The sequence below is a fragment of the Acomys russatus genome, chromosome 2, assembly GCF_903995435.1.
Source record: "Acomys russatus chromosome 2, mAcoRus1.1, whole genome shotgun sequence".
In the NCBI taxonomy this organism is placed as follows: Eukaryota; Metazoa; Chordata; class Mammalia; order Rodentia; family Muridae; genus Acomys; species Acomys russatus.
Genome location: NC_067138.1, coordinates 9,888,456 through 9,911,393, shown reverse-complemented (window position 1 = coordinate 9,911,393; position 22,938 = coordinate 9,888,456). Strand labels below are relative to the sequence as shown.

The following is a 22,938-nucleotide window of genomic DNA, read 5'->3' as shown; positions in this document are numbered from 1 at the left end:
AAAACAGCCGGGGATAGATCCGAGAATCTAAGTGCCCTTGTGACCCCCTCCTCTGCGTTAGTAACTGCTAACTCAGGGGTGACACCTTCATAGTTCTCTTTACAGCTCCCCTCTATCTTCAGTCCTTTCACGCTGGCTCGCTTAGGAGGTGTCTTACCAGCCACTTGGAGTCCGCAGTGTCCAATTTAGACTGCTTATAACCGACCTTCCATCTCCCCCACGAGTCCGTTTTCTTACCCCCTGCAATATCCGCTCTCCCCTCACCCCAACATTCTGTCTTATTCTATATCTTTCTTACCTTCCTCCCCCCTTTTGTCTTATTCCTAACATGTCTCCCATTTCTGTGGTCTGCAATAGCTCACAGCTCTCCCTTTAACCTTTAACCTCAGCCTCTCATGATCTTCTTTCTTTACACCTCCACACACTGTCATCTCTGGCCCTACAGCCCCCTAGTAAATCATTAAGTCTCAGCCCCTGTGTCCCCGATACCCAGAGCAGGCGGGGCTGCGGAGGCGGTTGCCAGCGGAAGCCGCCGCTCCAGCAGACACCGAACTTGGCGCCCACGTTACTGTCTCCCAGGCCCATCTGTGCTGGAGGGAGCGGGGGTGGTAGGGGGTAATCTGGGGGTGAAGAGGGGGAGGGGGAGTTCTTGTGGGAGAGTTGGTGACAAAGGCCCGAGAAAATGCTCTTACCTTATTCTTTGCCAGTTTCCAGGACAGATTTAGATACCTATGAAGCCACGCAAACCAGATGGCACTGTAAACTGAGGCTTGGAGTACCTGGGCGACAGAATAGAGCAGGGAGGGGTGTGGAGGCTTGGGGGCAGGGCCTATGTATTCTTAACCACCTGTCTCTTCCTGGTGTTCCACATGGACTCCCAAGTATAAAGGGATCTGAGTTTAGAGAAAGAAAAGGAATTAGAGTGAAAGAGGAAGTGGGTGGGAGGAGTGATGGAAGGGTGGAGATGGTGTGGTCCGTATGGGGACTAACAGGTATCTGGTTGAAGGATCTAGGACAGGAACTGGAAAGGGGTCCAGAAGATAGGGTGGGAGACAAAGAGGAAGTGAGGGGGTGAGAGGAAGGCAAGGTGGGCCGGGGAGGAAATTGTAGGAGCAACAAAATGACAGGACAGAGAGACCAGATGAAGGAGGAGGAGGAGAAAGGGGCGAAGCAGCACTGAGGGATGGAGCAGCGTGACGTGGACATGGGCATCGGAGGGGAAGAGGAGCCCAGGCTCCAATGATTTGGGGCCTCCTTCCTCCTGACTCGAGGGGCCCCAGCTGTGGGCAGCTGCGCTTCTTCCTAATTCTAGGCCTGTCTCTTGCTGCTGCCAGCCTTGCCCATGTCAGAACAGAGGTAGAGGCTTTTATCTGGCTTGGCTGGTGCTGGGCTGTAGGTGTGGACTTCAAGGACTCTAGGTTTGTGTCCTTAAGAGTGGTGGCCCAAACTCCACTGTCTGCCCGCATCACTGCTGTTGCCGTCTGTTTTCCTTTCCAGGGCATCTGGACCAGCGAAGACAGTGCACCATAGACTGTTATGGGAAGTGCTAGAGCCAGTCAGCCCATCGACCTTTCAAGGCCACTTGCCACATCTGTGCCTCATCTGTTCCGGGCAAATGAGCCAAGCAACAGTAGAAGCTCACAGGAATTTTCTAAGGGTTAACTAAGGTGACACATGGAACGGTCTTAGTTCTGAGAGTGGCATGTGATTAACGTTCAATGACGCTGACTCTTACTGTATGTCCAGGGCTATCCGGGTGTGTGGGTCTGACTACAAATGTATGTGTCCGATTGGGAGCTATTTACTGTTGTAATCATAGTTCTGTTCGTAAGGGTGTATCTGTATAGGTATCTTTGTGTGTGGTATGCCTGACGCTGTACCCATTACAGGTATGTGATTCTGTGTCAGCACACATGCATGATTAACTAAATGGCTGTTGTAGGCATGTGACTACACGATGAAGCATCCGGGAGGCATGTGGCTATTGACACCATTTCTGACCGCGTATATATACACACACACATGCATCTGTGATCATGTCGGCTTCAAACACCCCCGCTTGTCCTCCTCCCTCCTCGCGGAGACGTCATAACCCTAGGTGTCCCTCATTTCCTCACCCTGAGGGAACCGGAACCCGTGGGTGGGCGGGGGGTAGGGGGGGACACCAGCAAGGAGGAGGAGTTTAAGCAGGAGCACATGTTCCCTCCCAGACTGTGTATGGGAGGGGGAGCACCTATCTTGCTTGCATCCCAAATCCTCCAGAGGAAATGCTTCCCCCCCCCTCCCCCTGCCTGTTCCTAGTTCCCTGTCTTATCACCATAGCAGCAGTTGCCAGGGGCTCTCATGGTTGCTAAGATCAGGGTGTGGGAGGATGCCAGGCCCTGTTGCTAGTAGAAACAGAATCCTGGAGGCAGGGAAGACTCCCCCCACAGCTGCTAGCTTGAGACAGCACTGCCTCTTGGGCCACCCCTTTCTCCAAACTGAACCTATGGTTTGTATGTGACAATATGATGTGTGTGTGAGCTGGGACTGCAACACCTTCTGAGGAGAAAGGAGGCTCCTCAGTCTGGTGGTTACCACTTTGAAAGCCAGCAACTCCCATGAAACTAGAGACTGCCTTACTCTGTTTCTCATCTCTCTCCTACTGGTCCCCTGGGTGGCATTCATGGTCAGAGTTCTCCAGTGACGGGGTGCTTGGCATCCGATGTCTCACCTGAGCACAGGAATGCTGCTGCGAATGCAGATCGGCTCCTTCTCGTGGTCAGACTCAGCATGACATTTAATGCATCCTTCGTGCTGGCATAGGGACATAGGGTTGGTCCCACACTGAGACTCACCTTGGGCATCTGCCTAAGATGCTGATTCTAGTTATAGTCTTCGCCAAAGGAATCCCTTGAGTCCGTCCTCAGCCTCAGCTTATTTCAGAGACATAGTTGAACTCTACTTTTAATGCTAGACACCTGAACTCACTGTAGTTTTCATTGACCGAGCACTGGCCAACGACCTAACTTCCTGGAACCTCGCTGGAATCACCTTGAGCTTCTAAGCCTACGTTGATCATTACCTTTGGGGCTTGAGAGTTATTTTTCCTCTTGAGCATGCGATGTCAGTTTTAGGGGTGACCAGCAGAGGGCGTGTAGCATACGATTCTCAAGAGGAGCTTCCAAGAGCCTACCACTGAACTCAAGTTTTAGTTGTTTGATACCTAAACTTTGAAGTCGTGTGACTGCTTGAGCTTACAGATCTATCTCCATATCAGCTGGGATCAGGGCTGGGAAGGTGCAAGAAGCATCTTAATGTTGACCCGCAGGTCAAGAGGACTCAGGAGCCGGGTAAGGTGCCCCGCTCTCAGACTCAGCACTTGTGTCATGTTTCAATAGCTTCACTGCCCTCTGTGGCTTTCATTGTCCTTTGGTTTGTATTCTCATGATGGCCATCTTTCATCTAAACTCTGCCCTTGAGCCGGGGATGGCTGCGCACACCTTTAATCCCAGCACTTGGGGAGGCAAAGGCAGGTGGATCGCTGTGAGTTAGAGACCAGCCTGGTCTACAAAGTGAGTCCAGGACATTCAAGGCTACACAGAGAAACCCTGCCTCAAAAAACTAAAAATCAAACCAAACCAAACTAAAAACAAGACCAAAAAAAAAAAATCAACCAACCAAACAAACAAAAAACCCTCTGCCTTTGAGAACCCTCTGGCTTTATAGGCCCTATTGCCAAAGATCAGTCATCTGCACCCCTCATGCCTACCCACCCCAGGGTTCAGCCTTTATGGGTAATTACAGCCATTCAGGGCTTTCTGCCTGAGCTAGCCGACTCTCAGTAGCTTGTTTCAGGAGAGTTACTGTTGGGTTGACCAAGATGTCTTGCCTCCCTTCCCTGTAGCCTTAGGTCACATTAGTTTTTAAAGTTTTTCTTTTTTGGTAGATAACTTATATAGATCACTATACCAAGTTAAAACCACAGGCTTTTTTTTTTTTTTTTACCCCTGAGCATCTGATTGATCTTTGGCCTTTTATGGTTTTGAGAAGAACTTGAAATAAGTTAAATAAAAACATTTTGATGGCGTTTTCCTGAATTTGAGGGCAGTCTTTGAGCTTGGAAACCTCTGCATTTGATGTTTGCTTAGAGTGGAAACAAAGGACAGACGGTCTCCCGCTGGCTGTGACTTCAGCACTGTGGACAGAGGCCACCGGCGGTGTCTCCAGCTATGCCAGCCTTCAGAGGAACAGGAATCCTAGCTGCTCTTGCAGTGCCCTGCAGTGTATAAAGCTCTTTCTTCTTACCAAACTCACTCTGTTTTGTTTCGGTTTTTTCCCCCCTATCAGCTCAGAAGGCAGACATGGCATGGATTTTTTTTTTTTTTTTAACAGGTGAGGAAATAGGTTTGCCAAGGTTTGACCCAAGGAACCCCTGGGAAAAGCGGGGCTGGAGAGAGCACTAGGTTTAACTTGGTGTTTAGAGAATTGAGTTTCTCCTTGGGGAATGACTTTCTTGAGAGATAGCGTGAATGTCCTTGAGCCAGAGCAGGACAGGTGGAAGTTTATGTGAAGTGAGGTGGGGCAGCTGGTGAGTTGTAGGAGTGATGGAATCTCCAGCTAGGACTGATGGAGGGGAGGGAAACTTGGTTGTTCACAGAGACACAGGATTTTAGTTTTTAATTGCATATTTACTTATTCTGTGTGTGCAAGCATGTGTGCCATGGCACATGTGGGGATCAGAGGGCAACTTGCAGGAGTTGTCTCTGTCTGCCACAGGCCTTGAACTCAGGTCCCCAGGCTTGGCAGCAAGTGCCTTTGCTCTCTGAAGGCAAACTTCCAGCCAAGAATCTAGTTTTTAAGCCTCTTGCTACCCTGGTGCTCAGCTTCCCTGAGTCTGGAAAGAAGAAGGAACTCATATGATGTCATCAAACTTCCTGAGCCTGGTGGACACACCCTGCCCTGTGGGAAAACACCAGAGGCAAGAGGCATGGAAGCAAGAGTGGAGGGCTGTGCAGGTGTTGAAAGCGTCTGCAATGTGGCTATACAACCCTGGATCCCTGTCTGGCTCTATTTTGAGAAGTGGGGAGGGGAGGTGCTAGACTACATTGCAATATGTCCTTTGAAGAGCGCTTTGACAAGCAACACACACACACACACACACACACACACACACACACACACTGCTAAGAACATGGCCATTGAAGATAGACCCATGGCTACACTGTCCTGTTTTATGCCCAGACCAGGAATTGGTCAGTGATGAGACATGTGAGAAATAGGAGGATCCCCAAAACAGCAGGAAGCAAGCAGCAGGGACAACATCACAATCTGTTTATTATGGTTTTTGCAGCGCCCAGCCTCTCGGAGCTCCTGCGTGGAGTACTGTGAAGGCTGAGTCACAGGGAGGAGCATGCAGCTATAGACAGGAAGACAGGGCTTGGGGTTGGTCCCCTCTGATTACCTGCAAGTTACCTTCAGCAGAAAAGCACATGGGAAGGGCACGCGGACCCAGAGGGCCTTGGATCCTAGGTTACCCAAGGGCTCTCAGAGCCTCCCAGTCTGTTTGGCTGGAGACAAACCATGGGGATCCCTTAATGGTTGGAGGCTAGACTTGAAGGCCTTGGCTGATTATAGATATAGGAAGGCCAACCCTTTCTATTCCAAACCAGAATGGAACTGGGCTCTGGATACGACCTGACCCTCCTTTGTGCCCTGAGCCATTGGGTGGGGCGCACAGTCCAGGAGGAGGCAGCTTTTCCTTAGTGTTGGTCTAGTGGGAATTCTGTAACCTGTCGTTTCCTCTACAAGGTTGTCCAAAATAGTGGGGAGCAGGCAAGCAATGGCAGGAGGAATGGCTGGCTTCACCATATTCCAGCGCTGAGCTGTGCAACCAGGCCGCACACTGATCATGCTCACCGAGGTCTGTCTGGGCTGCAGCCTGGACTGAGAGAGATAACGGTGAGCAAGTTGAACTCAGATGGCAAGGAGAGCATGGCAACTTGACTTCACTGTGAGTGGCAGGTTAGGAAGGGGCCATGGCCACAGGTGCTGCCAGGGGTGTTCTGAAATTTTGGCATCAAGGTTGTTTCGCCTTTTAATGTCAAGTACAGGATAATCATGTGCCACAAAGTGACATTTCAACCAACAGCAGGTGGTGCGCACCATGTTGGTCCCATAAGTGATGTTGCCTGGTAACATGGTAGTTGTCTTGGTTTGTGTAAGAGTGTGCTCTTTGATGCTTGCGCAATGAAGAAGTTGCCTAGTGATGCAGTTCTCAGAATGGATTTCCAGGATGGAATTGGACTTCTTAGTCATTGGCCTAGATGGGACCTGACCCTGTTATCTGTGCTCAGGCCCACGAGTGGCCCTATGCACTTGTTTCTCTCTGTATACACATGCAGTGCATGGCGACTGTGTATGTATCTTACTCTGCTGGTTGGAAGGAGACACGGCATACCAGAGCTTGCTTCCGGTTCAAGTTTTGTGCTGCAAGGCTGCTTACTTTTGGCTCTTGTGTAGTCCTGGCTGCATGGGCCCCTCCTAATAGACAGTTTCTGCTGAGCCTTCCTCTCTCAGCTGTAGTGTTTCCTGCACGTTTGGAGGTTGTGACACCTGCAGTGACCGCTGTGCTTTGGGCTAAGGCATGGTACAACCCGGCACCCACTTCCCAGTGAAGCGCCTTCTTCCCAGGCGGGTGAAGTCTGTGCTTTCTGTTTTGGTGATAGGAATAGGGGAAAACCCAAGACTTGGCCGCTTAAACAAGGTCCAGGTGACATCCCATAGGGAGCACCAGGGCCAGAAAGGCAAGTGCCTACCCTGGCAGCCCATTGCTTGGGCCTGGGGGTAGAAGGAGGCAATATATTCATGGCTTTTGCTGCAGCTATCCTCCGAGGAAGAGCACTTGAGTTGGAGCAGTACCTGAGGAAACTCCTCCATCCCTGGGTTGCCACAGGGGTTGCTGCTCAAAGGTTTTGCTGGGGATAGATGGCCTCAGGGGAGGAGGCCAAGGAACAGACCTGGAAAGGCTACGCAGAGCTAAGTCTCTCTCAGCAACTCTGTCCCTGCAGCTCTGCTGTGTCATCCTGAGGCTCCTCTTCTTTAATTCTGAATCTAGGGAAGAGAAGCGCTGGATGGAAACCAGGCTCAGGTCAGGTGGTCTTCAGAGAGGCGCATCTGGAACCCAAGCCTCCGTTAGCTAAGCTCACCATAGACGATGCTGGGAAAAGCATTGATCTTAATTTTTGGCAGCCAAGACGGAAAAGACTCAAACACTTCTCTCATGCCAGAGCCAGAGCCAGACATTAATCTTTGTACTTGGCAGAATTTCAGACAGTCACAGTGATAGAAAGGCTTGGAAAGGGAAAGAGCCTCACTAGGTTGGTGAAAGCACACCTACACACACACACACACACACACACACACACACACACACCTACACACACACACACACCTACACACACACACACACACACACACACACACACTGTAGGGTTTTGAGGAGGCCACTTCAAAGAGAGGTTATGAATGTGGGGTTGGGATGGGCTTCTGTGACAATGGGGTACGGAGCAACGGGCCCTGCCTTTGGTACAGCACTAGACACTTAATGGAGAAGAGGCCAGCGGTCCCGTGTGTGATCCCAAATAAGCCTGGGCCCTATCGTGGATGAGCTGTGGGCCTGTGGCTCTGCAAGTCTCGGGACTCAGCCAGCCTGATTCAGCCTGTGGTGGTCTTCTGCCATTCGCTGCAGGAGCAAGAAACAGCAGCTCCAAAAATAGGAGTCACCATCTTGATCTGTAAAGGACCACGGAACAAGATGCGGACTCCTAGCATCCACAGTAGGAAAACACTGTCCAATCCCCGAAGCCCAGACACGATCTCTGTTCAAAGTATCTTGTGGGGTTCAACAGCCAGCAGCCACAGAGCTAGAGGATGACTCATTGGGAGAGTGAGCAAGGGCCCTACAATTTAACATGCTTTAATCTTCTCAGTGGAAAACCCCAGGCCTGGCTGCTATAGACGCAGTCCTTAATCCAGGAGCTTTGTGCTTCATTTTGTTTTTGAGTCTATTCGACAACAGGGTCATCTTATGGATCAGTCCTGGGAACATGTCCCAGGAGTCTTCATTGGTGTGTGTGTGTGTGTGTGTGTTTGTGTGTGTGACCAAGTCACACTTGTGTAACTCTGGCTGGCCCAGAACTTGCTATTTAGATGAGGCTGGCCTTGAACTCACAGAGCTCCACTTGCCTCTGACCCTCGAGTATTGGGGATTAGGGGTGTATACCACCATGCCCAGCTTTAAGTAATAGTTCTAAAAAGCTGTGGGTTTCAAAATGTCTGCTTTGTTTCAATCCTAAATAATCTGTCTCCAAGAAGCTTGGCACCCTGCTTCTAAGTCAGGCAGTTCCTACAGAGAGAGAGCACGCAGGGCTCTTAGCAAGGCCCTGGCTGCAGATGCCCACGTCACCTGAAGCTCTCCACACTGAGCGGTAAGCTCCTTCTGTAACCGTCCATGTTAACACACGTGCTGCGTGTCATGGAGACAATGCAAGCTTCTGCACGGTGTGGCTCAATTCTCTCTGGAGGAGCTCGGCGTCAGGACAGGCTACGCCTAAGTCATCCTGTTGACAATAGAAGTCCAGAACCTGGACCCATAGGTCTTAGGTCTGACACACACACTGGTACTGACTTGAGGACTTCAGAACTGGGTAACAGGGCTGAGCAAAGCTTACAGGCCAAGCTGGGTTCACTCATGGCACTCACTTTCCATTTGTCCAGAAAGCCCTCTCAGGCTAGCTCCAGCTCCTAGGCCGGGGCGGGGGAGCAAAGGGAGGGTGGGTGTGGAGTGTGCAGCAGGGAGCAGCAGTAATCTCGGCACAGGGACAAGCACATAACTTTCCCTTTTCTGATGGTGACTAGGACTTCTTGACAGTTGAGATACAGATCTTCTCAAGCCTTGGTTGTCTCCTTGTTCTCAGCAGGACCACTTAGGGACTCTGCAGAGCTCCTTTAGGCTACTTAAGAGGCTGACTTGCCCTCCGTATAACTCCACGTTTCTAAGTCTGTGGTTGAGTTGGGCTGGGAAGCTGAAAAAGCCTCAGCTCTCTCTTCTTTTCCAAGAGACTGTATCCTCACTGGCCTCTGAGGTGGCCAGTTAGGCTGAAGCATCTCACACAGAGGGCTGTGATTCCTGCCAGGGCATCTGCCCCCAACTCAGGTCCCTAGAGCTTTGGACCATGTGATACCATTTCAAAAGTGGGGATCAGGAATCTCATCTTGGTTTTCCTGTTCTGAAGATGGATGACCTGGTTTAAAAAGTTCCTGGAATTCTGGGTCTCTGGGAGAGGCTGCCTCCACTGTTCCCAGTCAGAAATCCACGAGAAAAGTTTCATTTTGTATCATGAGGAATTAGAATTTAAGTACAAAGTTCGGGATGATTTTTTTTTTAACCGTTCTCCTACCACAGCACAGCTCAGGGACATACAGACACTTCCGAAGAACAGTGGCTCACCACTGAAGGGGTTTCGATGTGGGCAGTGGGCCTCTCAGCATCTCCCAGAAGGGAAGTGAGTCAGAACCGGCCAATAGAGTGGAGAGAGGCCATCTCATCTATACCAGGGGTTTCACAAAGGGAATTTGGTCCTTTTTCATAGGGGAAAAAAAAAAAAAAAAGAACCAGGAGTTTGAAGGCATGGGTACCTAGGCATGTTTGTGGTGGTGTGTGTGTATGCACACATGTGTGCATGAGGTGGCAGGTAGTTTTTGTGAAGTGATGGCAGGAGGAGGTGGTCCAGCAGCAGGTGATGCCACAGCCCTCGGGGCTTCTCGGCATGGCAATGCGCACACTGCCTCTGTTGTGAGGGGAACGGTGGCTTCAGTGCCATAAAGCTTAATGACAAATTAAGATGCTGGCAGTGTCCCCATTCCCGTGAGTCTCAGTGCCAGAGGTTGGTGAAGGAAAGAAAAAGGGAAGGAAGAAGATCGCCACCGTCCCGGAACCAAGTGTGTCTCCGTCCCACACTATCCTGGGGGCTTCAGGTGAATTGCTCCACTGTTAGGACGAGCAGCCAGGATGTAGATGACATTCTCTCTTAGGAAGGTGGGCCAGTCCATGGATCTGCAGAGGGGAGAGAACAGGTCTGCTAGGCTAGGTACCGAGCCTGAAGGTCCCGTAAGGCCCAGTCCCAGTGGCAGTTTGCCTTGGGCTGGATAAAACTCAAGGGAGCTTGCCTCATGACTAACATGGTTAAGGGCTGGTTGTGCTGTAAAGCTAGTAGCTCAGCCATCTGGCCCTAGAGACCTGGGTTCAAATGTGTGCCTTTGGAGCCTGGTTTTGTGGGGTAGGCACTTGCTATTCTGGGGTAGAAGTGGTACCGCCTTCCTTTACTTACATGGGGCATTATGGCAATGGGGGGCTGTAGACAGCAAAGAGGAGGTTCAACTCACCTGGACTCCCGCTCTGGGGGCAGCAAGACCTTATCCTGACTCTTGCTACTGCTGCCAGCCGGGCTGCTGTCCGATATGGGACCCACATGGCTGATGCTGCCAGGCACAAGAACATGAGGTTAGGGGCGGGGCAGCAAGAGGCCCGACTCCTCCCAACTCTGGTGACCCCATGGACCTAGCTATGCCCATCCAGGCTTTCTGAGATGGGGCAGCACGGACTTTAGGACAGAGGCTGCCCAACATGCTGCCGATGGGATTGCTGTCCTCTCCCTAGGTGACAAGCGGATCTTCTGCCAGTAGGAGGGGGCAAAGAAGTACATGCCACAACCAAGGACCTCCAGATGGAAAAGGCGAGAGGGCCCATAGTCGGGGCAGGGCTGGTAAGGAGCAGACCTGATGCTGCAAGAAGAAGCATCTGCAAGGCGTTTACAGAACCAAGAGTGGCGGGCATGGTGGCATTCTGCCTCAGTGATGCTGCTCCCACTGCCCCGTGCCAGGAAGGTGGCCCGGGCTCGCTCCCTCTCCTTGACGGTAAGAAGCCTCAATAGAGAGTTCTGGGGAAGAAGAGATAAGTTAAGGTCCTGGAGGTATAAAAAAAAAAAAAATCATGAAAACTACAGGGGATTGCATTTCCATTACCTAATATCTTTTTTTGTTTGTTTGTTTTTGTTTTTAACTGTCCTGGACTCACTTTGTAGACCAGGCTGGCCTCGAACGAACTCACAAAAGATCCAGACTGCCTCTGCCTCCTGTGTGCTGGGATTAAAGGCGTGCGCGCCACCGCCACCGCCCCAGAGCCTTTTTGACAGCCTGACATTTTCAGGGGAGCAGTTTCCTTAGCCCCTGGTCACTGGTCAGGTGACACTGGGTGGACCTGGAACCCTTACCTGATTCGCCCCGCCCCTAAGACGCCCAGCCTTCACCTTAGCCCTCTGTTGCCCGCGGACATCTGCTGCTGCTGCTGCTCCTCACCTGGGGACGGAGCTGCTGCAGTAGGAGGAGGGATTCGTGGGACAAGAAGTCGGACCACTCTATACGCCCTCGATGTTCGGGGTCCAAGGCTGCAAACTGGCGGGCCGCCTGCTCCTCTTGCTCGTCACTCAGGGCCCTGCTGCTGTCCCCTCGCTTTGCTGCTTGGTGACGGTAGCGCACAAAGTCCTCCAGTGTCAGGGAGCAATCTGTGGGAGGGAGACACCCTTGCTGGCCATGCCCACCACTCCTCAGCCTTGGATACCTTCACTCACCTCTAAGGCACCCTCAGTGGCCCCACAGCCAGGGGAGCTCAAGGGTGCTGTGGCGGAAGCGGGGGTGCCTCTGATGGCCCAAGAAGGCAAGAACAAGTACTCGTTCACGCCTAGTCCCCCAATCCCAGAATCCTCTCTTTGCCCTCACCCCTCTCCTCGCCCCGCCTCGCCCCGCCCCTAGAAGGAAGAAAGGGAACGTGTCTGGCTCCTTCTCCGCAGCGTGGCCGGCCTTACCAGGGATGACTTTACACCGCTGAAAGGTCTCCATGAGGCTGTACATCTCCTCCTCAGTAAGCAACAGGTTAAGGTTGTCCTGCAAGCGAATGTGCCTGCGGGTCAGCGGCCACACAGCCCGGTAACGGATGAAAAGCCAGGGTCAAGAGGGGTGGGAACAGGCTCTCCACTCAGGACCCCTGCCCCACCCCCGCACCCCCCAGCCACGGCCCAGGCCACAGAAAGAAGGAGAATCTGCTCAGAGCCGCTTGATTTGGGGGACGAATCCTCCCTAGAATACAGATGTCCTGACTCTGGCTCGGTCCCTTATTAGATACAGCCTGTGAGCTGACCTAGGGATGTCCGAGCCTGACTTTGTGTTAGGCTGTGCTCAAAGCACGCTTTACTTATAAACAAACAAACAAACAAACAAACAAATAGCCCTGCTTCTAGTGTGTTGGACAGCTTCAAATGGCTCTAGAGTGGTTTTGAAATGTTCCTGAACAAAATGAATTTTTCTGGGGTCATAGAAGTCTTAATGATGAAAAAGCACTGAGATCTTAATTTTGTTAGTGTTGCCATGCAGTCTTCAAACTATGGAAGGCCCTTTTCCTCCTAAAATATCAGCCAAGAGCAGGCGCAGGTCTTCCCCCTGAGTACTCACTCATCCATGAGTTTCACAGAGAATCCTATGATTCTTTCAGTAAGGCCCCACTGAGTGCCTGGCATGTGCTGGGGGCACAGTGACGCTTGATACTTGGTGTGGCCGCCACATGTAAGTATGAAGGGAGTCAGGGAAACAGGAAGTAGATGTGGAACTGGGGAGCCTCTCAGGCGGCCTTCACTGAGCCCCTAACCTCAGGCCTTATATTCTAAGAACAATGGGGAGACAGGACGGTGGTCAGAGCTCTGCTATGGGAAAATGGATGAGGGAAGCAAAATCTGGTGGTACGGAGAACAGCTGGGTAGCTGTTGTACAGCTAAGGAAAAGAGAGGGGGGCGGTGCTAAACCCAGACAGGAGAACAGGGAAGGGAAAAGAGATGAGAGAGGTCAGAGTTGAGCCTGACGTCTGAGCCTGGTGATTTCCCAGCTGAGTGGGATGAGGAAGGGGAGAGCTGGGGCCGGGAAATCGGTGAGTGATCCTACTATTCACAGAAGAAATGGAGAAAGAATAGGCTTAGGCAGAAAGATGACCTCATTTGGGGGCATAGTGAGCAGGAAGTCCTGGTGCGCATCAAGAGAGAGAAGCCCTTGAGACAGGACATTTAAGCCTGGGCACCGATATAGGAATCATTAATGCTTAGATAGTTATAGGGTTGTAGAGCAGAAGACCCTGCTCTACACTCAAAGACAGTGAGTACAGTGACCACACAACGGCAGTCGGCATTTAGAATCAAAGCAAACCAAGGGTGTTGAGAGAGAATGGCCGAAGGAGGCTGGAGGGGACCGGAAGTCCCGGATACCAAGCGAAGACTGCGGCGGGATGCAGGGGGTGGTGCTAACAGTGGCAATATACAGGTGGTGGGGCTTTATCTTGTGTAAACATCCTCTCTAGTTTCCATACAGTGTAGGAATTCTAGAAAATACTTAAGTGTCAAGAGAAAGGGGAGGGAATAAGGAAATGTTAAGTATTTCATTCAGAATGGCTGACTAAGAAGACACCCGAGAAAAGGCCACTGGGTTGGACAATTGGTTCATCGGTGACCTCAGTCCAAGCCAATTCAGCAAAGTGCTGAAGGTAGGGGTCACCCCGAGGAATGGAGAGGTCAGGAGACAGGGAAGGACTCTTAAGACCTGAGTGCAGGGGGAAGAAAGAGATGAGCCCGGGGGAGGCTTTGTAAGAAGCACGTGGAGGTGGGGGGGGGGGGGGAGGACAGCAGGACCTTAGCAGAGCTGGGAAGGAAACAGACCAGTCCTGGGAGATGGCAAAGAGACCCGGGGTGACCCAGGCCTGTGCTGGCAGCACACCGGCAAGCAAGGCTGCTATAAGCGAAAAAGTAAGTGTATACAAAGGTTGGAGTGGGAGGGAAGGGAAGCAAAGACTGCAGAGCAGGGTCTTCTGGGGTATACTCTAGAGGAAAACTTTCAGTGACTTCCGGATTTCATTTTGTGGACTAGCCACAGACGGAGAGTCAGAAAGTAGCACCTGTCTGCTTTCCGCTGACAGCGGGACGAAGATGGCAGCCAGCTGCTCCTTCTGCAGAATCAGAGGAGCAGTGAAGACATCTGCAGGACAGCACAGCAGGAAGGGAAGACGGGATCCTACACAGATGTGGTGGCGTAAGTGGCTATGAATCTGGCTTTCAACAGATGCCTTAGATTCCTTCTGCTGTTAAAATTTGGAAGACACAGAAGGCGGCGCGGGGGGCGGGGGGGGGTGGGGGAGCGGCACTCTGGAGAGATGGCTCAGAGGTTAAGAGCACTGGTCCTGAGTTCAATTCCCGGCAACCACATGGTGGCTCACAACCATCTGTAATGAGATCTGGTGCCCTCTTCTGGCCATCAGGTGTACATGCAGGCACAAAACATACATAATAAATAAATCTTTAAAAAAAATTTTTTTTTGGAAGGCAAAGTCCTGAATCAGTGCAGCTTTGCTATTCAACTCACATAACGGTCACTACAGAGATGATAAACAAAGGGCTCTAACGGGCAGCAGGTGAGTGAGGACCGCATGACTGAATGTTTGCCTCTGACAGAATCTACCTCTGCTGGAAGCAAGCTGTTTGGGATGCCAGGTTGCTTTCTCAGTTGAGAACAAGGAGCGAAAGACAGCTATAGACTCAGACAAAGCACTGCCCTGTGAAGAAGCACTTTTGATTGGTCAGGCCTGTTCTTTTTATGATTAACTGAGGATGCTTTGCTCCCTCTAGAACACACTTGGCAAGGTCTGGTGTGTTACAGCAGGGCCTAGGTGCTACTGGCATGCTTTCTTAAGGGCCATGCAGTGCACTTCACAACGAAGACCCAGTTACCTAGCTCTGGGCCCTTTGCATGCATTATTAGAAAACCCCTTAGATCATTTTTAAGACTAGGTCTCTAGAAGAACCGCCAAGTCTCCCTGCTGCCCTGCAGCCCGGACTCACACAGTAGTAGCAGCTCCAGCCTATCTCTGTGTGGGCCGTCTCAGTCACCTCCACCGCACTGTCCCCTTGGAGGTAGCCCATGCGGCGCAGGCAACCATCGTGGAAAACCCTGGTGCAGACTCGGCAGGGGAAGAGGCTCTCAGCCGTCCAGACTTCGCAGATGTCACACATCTCATCGTTGACAACCTGGTGGGAGTGGAAAGGATTTGAAAGTGGAGGGAGCAAGGTTCCACGGCTGCTGCTGCTGCTGCGGCTGCGTGGGCCTGGGGCCCTCTGCAGCCTCAGTTAAGGCATGAGCGAGTCCTTCCTGGTAAAGGAGAACCAGGAAGCTCTTCTAGCAGGGCCTAGGGTAGGTCTATGGGACGGCTTCCCAGCATGGATGCTATTAGTATTTTATAGAGAGCAACCTGTGTGAGTGATTGTCCCAAGCATTATAAGACATTTAACATTCCTAGCTGTCTTGACACCAGAGTCTTACCTTAGTTCCTCCCCCCTTGTCAATTTCTCAAATGCCTCCTACAAGGGTCAGGAGCTTCTGTGGCTGAGAATCCGTAGGTGATAGAGTTGGCGCAAGATCTGTCATGGCAGCATTCCTTAGCACTCAAAAGCTCAAGCCTTTCACTATGACTAATTCAAGATGTATCTAGTATTTTTATTCATATAAAATATCGTTTCCCCTTTGTGGTACTGGGGACAGAACACAGTGACTTGAACAGGCAAGGCAAGCATCCTGTAAGGAGACTGTCTCACAGGAACTCAGCTCCATCTTCTGGCTCTGGGGGTCTCACCTGCACCACACCTAGCTCCTCCCCCGCCCCTGACCCCCCACCCCAGCACCCAGCCCCCCATTCCCGCTCCCCCCCCCCGCCGCCCCCACCCCTCACGCCATCCTGTTGTGTGATCCTTACAGAGGCTAAGACAGGGAAATCCCGCCTTGACGTAACACTCACAGGCTCCCGGGGTTCCAGGCAGATGTCTGGAGGTTTGTCGTCGTCCAGCTTCCGAGTGGGGCGGATGAAGGCAGGGGGTGTGAACCGGCTGGTCCTGTCAAACTCCTCAGGCTCCACCCCACGCCCGTCTCGGAGCCGCTCCCAGGCTGCACGGTTGATGCTGCTCTCTTCCTGGACCACGGGGCCACTTGTCTCGGCTTCTTTCTCCTCCTGTACTTCCTGAACAGAGCCCTCCACAGTGCCACGGCGGGACCCTGGCAGCTCACCCCCACGTCTGATGGAAGGCCTGTCCCGTAGCCCATCCTTGAAGGCGGAGACAGCCAGGCTCACTTTTTGCACCTGCTCTACTGTCTGCCGCTTGGACATCAACACCCCCATGGTTCTGTGGACGAAAGCAGTTTTATCCAGTCATGGAGAAAGCAGGGACCGATTCCCAGCTCCTAGCAACAAGGCATGCTGGGAAGAGCACACATCAAGAAGGCAGAAGACCCCGGTTCTGCTCCTGACTGGCAGCTGATTCTGGGGATGGAGGGGGGGTATCTGTTCAGCACACTGCACAGGGCTTGTTATGAGGGTGACATAAGGAAATTAAGTTGGGCTGGTGGTACAGCTCCGCAGTAGGGAGCTTGAGCCACATGCAAAAAGACCTGGGTTTGACCTCAGCAAAACATGTACACACACACACACACACACACACACACACACACACAGAGAGAGAGACACAGAGAGATAGACATATACAGACACATATGCACACACACAGAAACAGAGACAGGGAGAGACAGAGACTGAGAAAGAGAAAGAGAGACAGAGAGAGACATATACAGACCTACATGCCCACCCAGACACACATATCCAGATACACACACAGAGAGAGAGAGGCAGACAGAGAGAGAGAGAGAGAGAGAGAGACAGAGAGAGACATATACAGACACACATGCGCATACACACATAGGCACACACAGATACACACACACACATCACATACAAGAAAGAAAAAGAGAGGGTTAAGTGGTGCCTAGTTACTTAGAGCGAACTGTGTATATATGAAGCGATATCTGTCTTCCTTGGTACTTGAGAGCTGACCTAGCTCAGTGGCATCAGGTCTCTGCTACTTTGAGGCTGGGACTCCAGATCTCAAGCTTTCCCTCTCCCTTAAAAGGAGATGTGACACATTTCAGGTTTTCCGATGGAAAGAAAGTCCCTCCAGTAAGTACTGTGGATCGTCCACCCAGGGTCAGGCCTCACTGAGTGCTGGCTGACTTTCCAGCCGGTGTGAATGGATTTCTATTTTTAGAAGACTCCTGAATCAGGCAGCCAGGAAACTCTTTGCCTCTGAGTATGTGGTCAAGGTCACAAACACCCCTCGGTCCCCTTGTGGGTCTCTTAGATGATGAGCCTATTCAAGGCCTTTGGCAGGTGCCTTTGCTCTTCTAAGACTTAATTAACGTCACGCTCACACACTCACCTTTGCTCTACACTGCGTAAGTTTTCACAAGGCAAAAAGAAATACTACCCCTGCCCTCCTCTGCAGGACAGCAGTAAAGCGGGGGAAAGTAAGGGCATGACACGGCACACCGCAAAGCTGGTCTACGCCTTCCTACTCTGAGAACTCAGTGGAAGCTGGCTGGGGAAGGCTTGTTCAAAGCAAGCAGAGCACAGTCCATTTTAACCGTGCCCTCAGCATGCTCTAATCAAGGCTTGTTGGACAGTACCATGTTCAAGGCACTCAGCCCTCATCACAGACATGCCGACGGAACAGCACCGCACCACACAAGCTTCTAAACACCAGACTGTAAAGAAGCAAGCAGAACTTCAGGACTAGTTAGCAAAGGCTGGGACCAGAGAGACAGATGCCACCTATCCACATAGGGGAACAGCCTCTCACAAAAACGGAGCATTGGCACACACTAGACACGGAAGAGCCGAGAAAGGAGTATTCATGTAAGAGCTCTGTTTGTGTGAAGTGTCCAGTAAATCTCGGGAAATAAAATAGATTTGTGCTTCCCTGAGTCTGTGGAGAGGTTATGGTGGGTGTGGCTGCTCATGGCTTTATTTTGGGGGCAACAAAGATGCTCTAATGGTGAAGTTTTGTGATGACTGCATAACTGTGCATAATGCTAAAAAATAATCTAGTGCCACACTGTAAATGAGCAAATTTTATGGTACAAACTACATCACATCAGGCTATTTTTAAGGATTTTTTTTTTTAAACGTGAGACCACATTTTCAGGTCACAGTGGACCTTTTGGGCATGCGTGAGAAACTATGTTCAGTTTATTTCGGGGAAGAGGTGACAGTGGGTGAAAGGCAAGGTAGAGACAATCAGAAGATACTATACTAGCCCAGGTCAGATGTTGAGGGTTTAAACAGAAGCAAGCGCAGGTATGACACTGAGTGCATTTGTCGCCATGGAAATAGAATTAGGGAATTTAAAGAATAAACTGGTAACTAACTCCCTCAAGGATAAAATGGCAGAGGGCAGTTTTAAATAGTCTAGAAGAATGGCAGTACCAGCCAGGGAGTTGGAGACGATGAGGAAGAACGATTGGGCTCTGTGCGTGTCGATTTAAGGAAGTCCCTGGGACACCCAGGAACACCTACAGTGGCAGGAATGTTGCCAGAGGTTCTCTGCAGCTTTTAGGACAGAATCCCTCAGATCTGTGCCTTTCCCATGGCTTATAGGTGCCATACACTCAGAGTTGCCTCATACTGTCTGTGTTCCAAGCTCTACTAGCACCACTAAGTCTTTATTTAACATGCTTTCTTATTAATAGGAACCATGAGCTCCCCAAATACTGGCTACTCTTGCTTAATTATCATTTCTTTGGGGAAATCACTGCAGAGTCTAGACTGGAGTGCTCCCTGAGCTGCACTCTCTGAACTAGCCTGGCGTGCTCCTGAAGCTGCACTTTCTGCTCTAGACTGGACTGCTCCCTGAGCTGCACTCTCTGAACTAGCCTGGCGTGCTCCTGAAGCTGCACTTTCTGCTCTAGACTGGAGTGCTCCTTGAGCTGCACTCTCTGCTCTAGACTGGAGTGCTCCTGGAGCCGCACTCTCTGCTCTAGACTGGAGTGCTCCCAGAGCCACACTCTCTGCTCTAGACTGGAGTGCTCCCTGGCTCCCTGAGCTGTGCTCCCTGCTCTAGACTGGAGTGCTCCCGGAGCCGCGCTTTCTGCTCTAGACTGGAGTGCTCCTGGAGCCATGCTCTCTACTCTAGACTGGAGTGCTTCCAGAGCAACACTATCTGCTCTAGACTGGAGTGCTTCCTGAGCTGCGCTCTCTGAACTAGACTGGAGTGCTCCCTGAGCTTCACTGTCTACTCTAGACTGGAGTGCTCCTGAAGCCATGCTCTCTGCTCTAGACTAGGTGCTCCTGGAGCCACACTCTCTGCTCTAGATTGGAGTGCTCCCAGAGCCACACTCTCTACTCTAGATTGGAGTGCTCCCAGAGCCATGCTTTCCACTCTAGATTGAGGTGTTCCTAGAGCCATGCTTTCTGCTCTAGACTGGGGTGTTCCTGGAGTCACACTCTCTGCTCTAGACCTGAGTGCTCCCTGAGCCACGCTCTCTACACTAGACTGGTGTGCTCCCAGAGCCACACTTTCCGTTCTAGACTGGAGTGCTCCTGGATCTGCACTCTCTAGATTGGAGTGCTCCTGGAGCTGCGCTCTCTGCTCTAGACTGGAGTGCTCCCTGAGCCGTGCTCTCTACTCTAGACTGGTGTGCTCCCAGAGCCACACTCTCATCTCTAGACTGGAATGCTCCCAGAGCCATGCTCTCTGCTCTGGACTGGAGTGCTCCCTGAGCTGCGCTCTCTGCTGTAGACTGGAATGTTCCCAGAGCCACACTTTCTGTTCTAGATTGGAGTGCTCTTGGATCTGAGCTCTCTAGACTGGAGTGCTCCTGGAGTTGCACTCTCTGCTCTAGACTGGAGGGCTCCCAGAGCCATGCTCTCTACTCTAGACTGGAATGCTCCCAGAGCTGTGTGCTCTGCTGTAGACTGCAATGCTCCCTGAACTGCGTGCTCTGTTCTAGACTGGAGTGTTCCCAGAGCCATACTCTCTGCTCTGGACTGGAGTGCTCCCAGAACTCTGCTCTCTGCTCTAAACTGGGGTGCTCCTGGAGCCATGCTCTCTGCTCTAGACTGGAGTGCTCCCAGAGCTGTGCTCTCTGCTCTAGACCTGAGTGCTCGCTGGCTCCGTGAGCTGTGCTCTCTGCTCTAGACTGGAGTGCTCCTGGAGCCATGCTCTCTACTCTAGACTGGAGTGCTTCCAGAGCAACGCTATCTGCTCTAGACTGGAGTGCTCCCAGAGCTCTGTTCTCTGCTCTAGATTGGGGTGCTCCTGGAGCCATGCTCTCTACTCTAGACTGGAGTGCTCTCGGAGCCACATGCTCTGCTCTAGAGCACTTACTTTCCTCATTCATGGTGAATGGGATGATTAGTTGATCAACGACAGCTTCCTCTGCCTGTTTTTCCCTGCACAATACCTACCTCCACCCCAGTGAGGTATCTGGAACATAACAGATATTAATAAACATTTTCAAAGCCAGACATGGTATCTCATGCCTGCAATCCTAGTACTCTGGCAGCTGAGGCAAGATGACTGCTGTGAGCTCAGGGCCAGCCTGGGCTACCCAGAGTAAGACACTGTCTCAAAGAAAACCAAAACCAAACCAAAAGAAAGCAAAGTCTAGGGGCGGGGGGTGGGGGTTCAGTCTGTAAAAGGCTGCTCTTCAGAGGTTTGATTCCTGAGTTGGATTCCCAGCACCACAGGAAGAGTCAGGTGTGATGGTGTAGATGTGGTCTCAGCGTAGTGACACCAGAGACAAATCTGACTGCAGCAAGTCTGGCCTGGTCCACAAGTCCCAAGTTCTGGTGAGAGACGCTGTCTCAAAAAACAAGGTGGACGGCTCCCAGGGTGACACCCAAAGTTCCCAACCACTGTGCCATTTCTCCAGGCCCTCACAGTAAACTCTGATTAAAGATACTTTTCTCCTTCCAACTGAAAATAACATAAGGGTAGGAGAGACATCTCAGCTGTTAAAAGCTCACATCACTCTTGCAAAGGACCCCAGCTTGGTTCTCAGCACCCATGTGTGACAGTTCACAAATACCTCTAACTGCACGTGCTCCAGGGAATCACGTGTCCTCTGGCCTCCACAGGCACCTGCACTTCCAGGCACATACTGATCACCCATGCAAGTAAATAAAAACAACAAAAACCAAAATTTAAAAGACTAAGGTTTTTTGTTGTTGTTGTTGTTCCTAAAGTTAAAAAGAAAAAAAAATTAATAACACAGGATAAGGAAGACTCAAGAGCATGAAAATGTTGGGGTGCAACAGTGTTGCTGTGGAGAGATGTCCAAAATATGCAAGCCTATTAGTGAGTGGGGCATTTGAGTGAGAATGGCTCCCACAGGCTCGTAGGTTTGAGTACTTGGTTCCCAGCTAGCAGAGCTGTTTGGGAAGGGTCAGGAGGCGTGGCCTTGACGGAAGAGGCCTGTCACTGGGGGCGGGGCTTTGGGCTTTCAAAAGACTTGCCCATTCGTTCCCTGTTACCTCTCTCTGCCTTCTGCTTGTGAACCCAAATGTGGGGGCTCTCGGCTGCTTCTCCAGCCACCACCTGTCCGCCATGCCGCCACCACAGACTCTAGCCCTCTGAAACCGTAAGCTCAGTTAAACCCTCTCTTTCATAAGTTTCCTTGGTCATGGTAAACTTACCACAGCAATAGGAAAGAAACTAGTCCAGGCCCTAAGGTTTAAAGATGGATGGATGTAGTCTTTACATTTTCTATTCTGTATTTTCCATTTCCCCTCCCTCTTCCCTTTCCCTGAGTTGGCAGCTAACTTTAGTTTGAGATATTTTATCGCTTCAGACTATCTGTTAAAGCCTGTGTTTGGAGCATATATTCTTAGGCATTTAGAACATTTGTGTTCTTTTACAAGCCCAAATAACTTAATGAGGGTAGCCAGGGCCTACTATAGAGGACAGTGTGTGTTAAAGTTAGACTATGGGTTCTCAGTGGGCCTGTGACCGCAGCCCAGCCCAGATGCCTCACGGGCAACAGCTGTGCTCTGTGTTAGGCAGGAAGGCAAGTCCCTGAGATACAGAAAGTGGGTGGGGAATGCCAAATTGACATAACTCTTCCCTGTGGATTTTGTTTCTTTTTAAAGAATATTTATTTATTTATTATTTTATGTGTATATGTGTTGTGTCTGCATGTCTGCATGTGTACTATCTATGCATTACCCACAGAGACCAGAAGAGGGCATCAGGTCCCCCCGCCCCCTCCCCGGGAACTGGAGTTACAGTCAGTTGTCAGCCCCACCAATGTGAGTGCTAGGAATGAAATCCCTGGTCCCTGGAGACAGCCAGTGTTCTTAACCACTGACCCATCTCTCCAGTGCCCTCCATCACTGTCATTTGCAATATAAGCAATTATATAGTCCAGGTCTACTGTTTTCCTGATATACTAAGTGCAATGTTTTTCTTTTTTTTTTTTTTTTTTTTTAAGATTTATTTATATATTTATTTATTATGTATATGTTGCTCTACTTGCACATACACCTGCATGCCAGAAGAGGGCATCAGATCACATTATAGACGGTTGTGAACCACCGTGTGGTTGCTGGGAATCGAACTCAGGACCTCTGGAAGAGCAGTCAGCGCTCTTAACCTCTGAGCCATCTCTCCAGCCCTCAGAGTGCATTTACTTATATTTTGCAGTGCTGAAGATGGACCCTAGCACCTCAGGAATGCTAGGTAAGCTTCCTACCACTAAGCCAGGTACCCATCCATATTTTAAAAGTGTTTTTAGCGGGGCGCGGTGGAGGATGCCTTTAATTCCAGCACTTGAGAGGCAGAGGCAGGCAGATCACTGTGAGTTAGAGGCCAGCCCTGGTCTATAAAGTGAGTCTAGGACAGCCAACGCTACACAGAGAAACCTTGTCTCGAAAAACAAACACACAAACAAAAACAAAAAAACCCAAATAAATTAGTGGTCTATTAATTGTAC

General features: G+C 50.9%; 1 protein-coding gene across 1 annotated transcript; it reads right to left on the bottom strand.

Annotated features, from left to right (window-relative positions):
* Nucleotides 1–9,569: 9,569 nt before the first annotated feature.
* Phf24 (PHD finger protein 24) lies at nt 9,570–16,299 on the bottom strand. Its single transcript, XM_051158111.1, has 7 exons — nt 15,920–16,299; nt 14,970–15,155; nt 11,904–11,982; nt 11,398–11,603; nt 10,819–10,979; nt 10,426–10,521; nt 9,570–10,096 (listed from the first exon to the last, which is right to left on the bottom strand). The coding sequence occupies exons 1-7, from the start codon at nt 16,295–16,297 to the stop codon at nt 10,000–10,002; spliced, it is 1,203 nt and encodes a 400-aa protein (XP_051014068.1). The 5' UTR covers nt 16,298–16,299; the 3' UTR covers nt 9,570–9,999.
* Nucleotides 16,300–22,938: the final 6,639 nt, after the last annotated feature.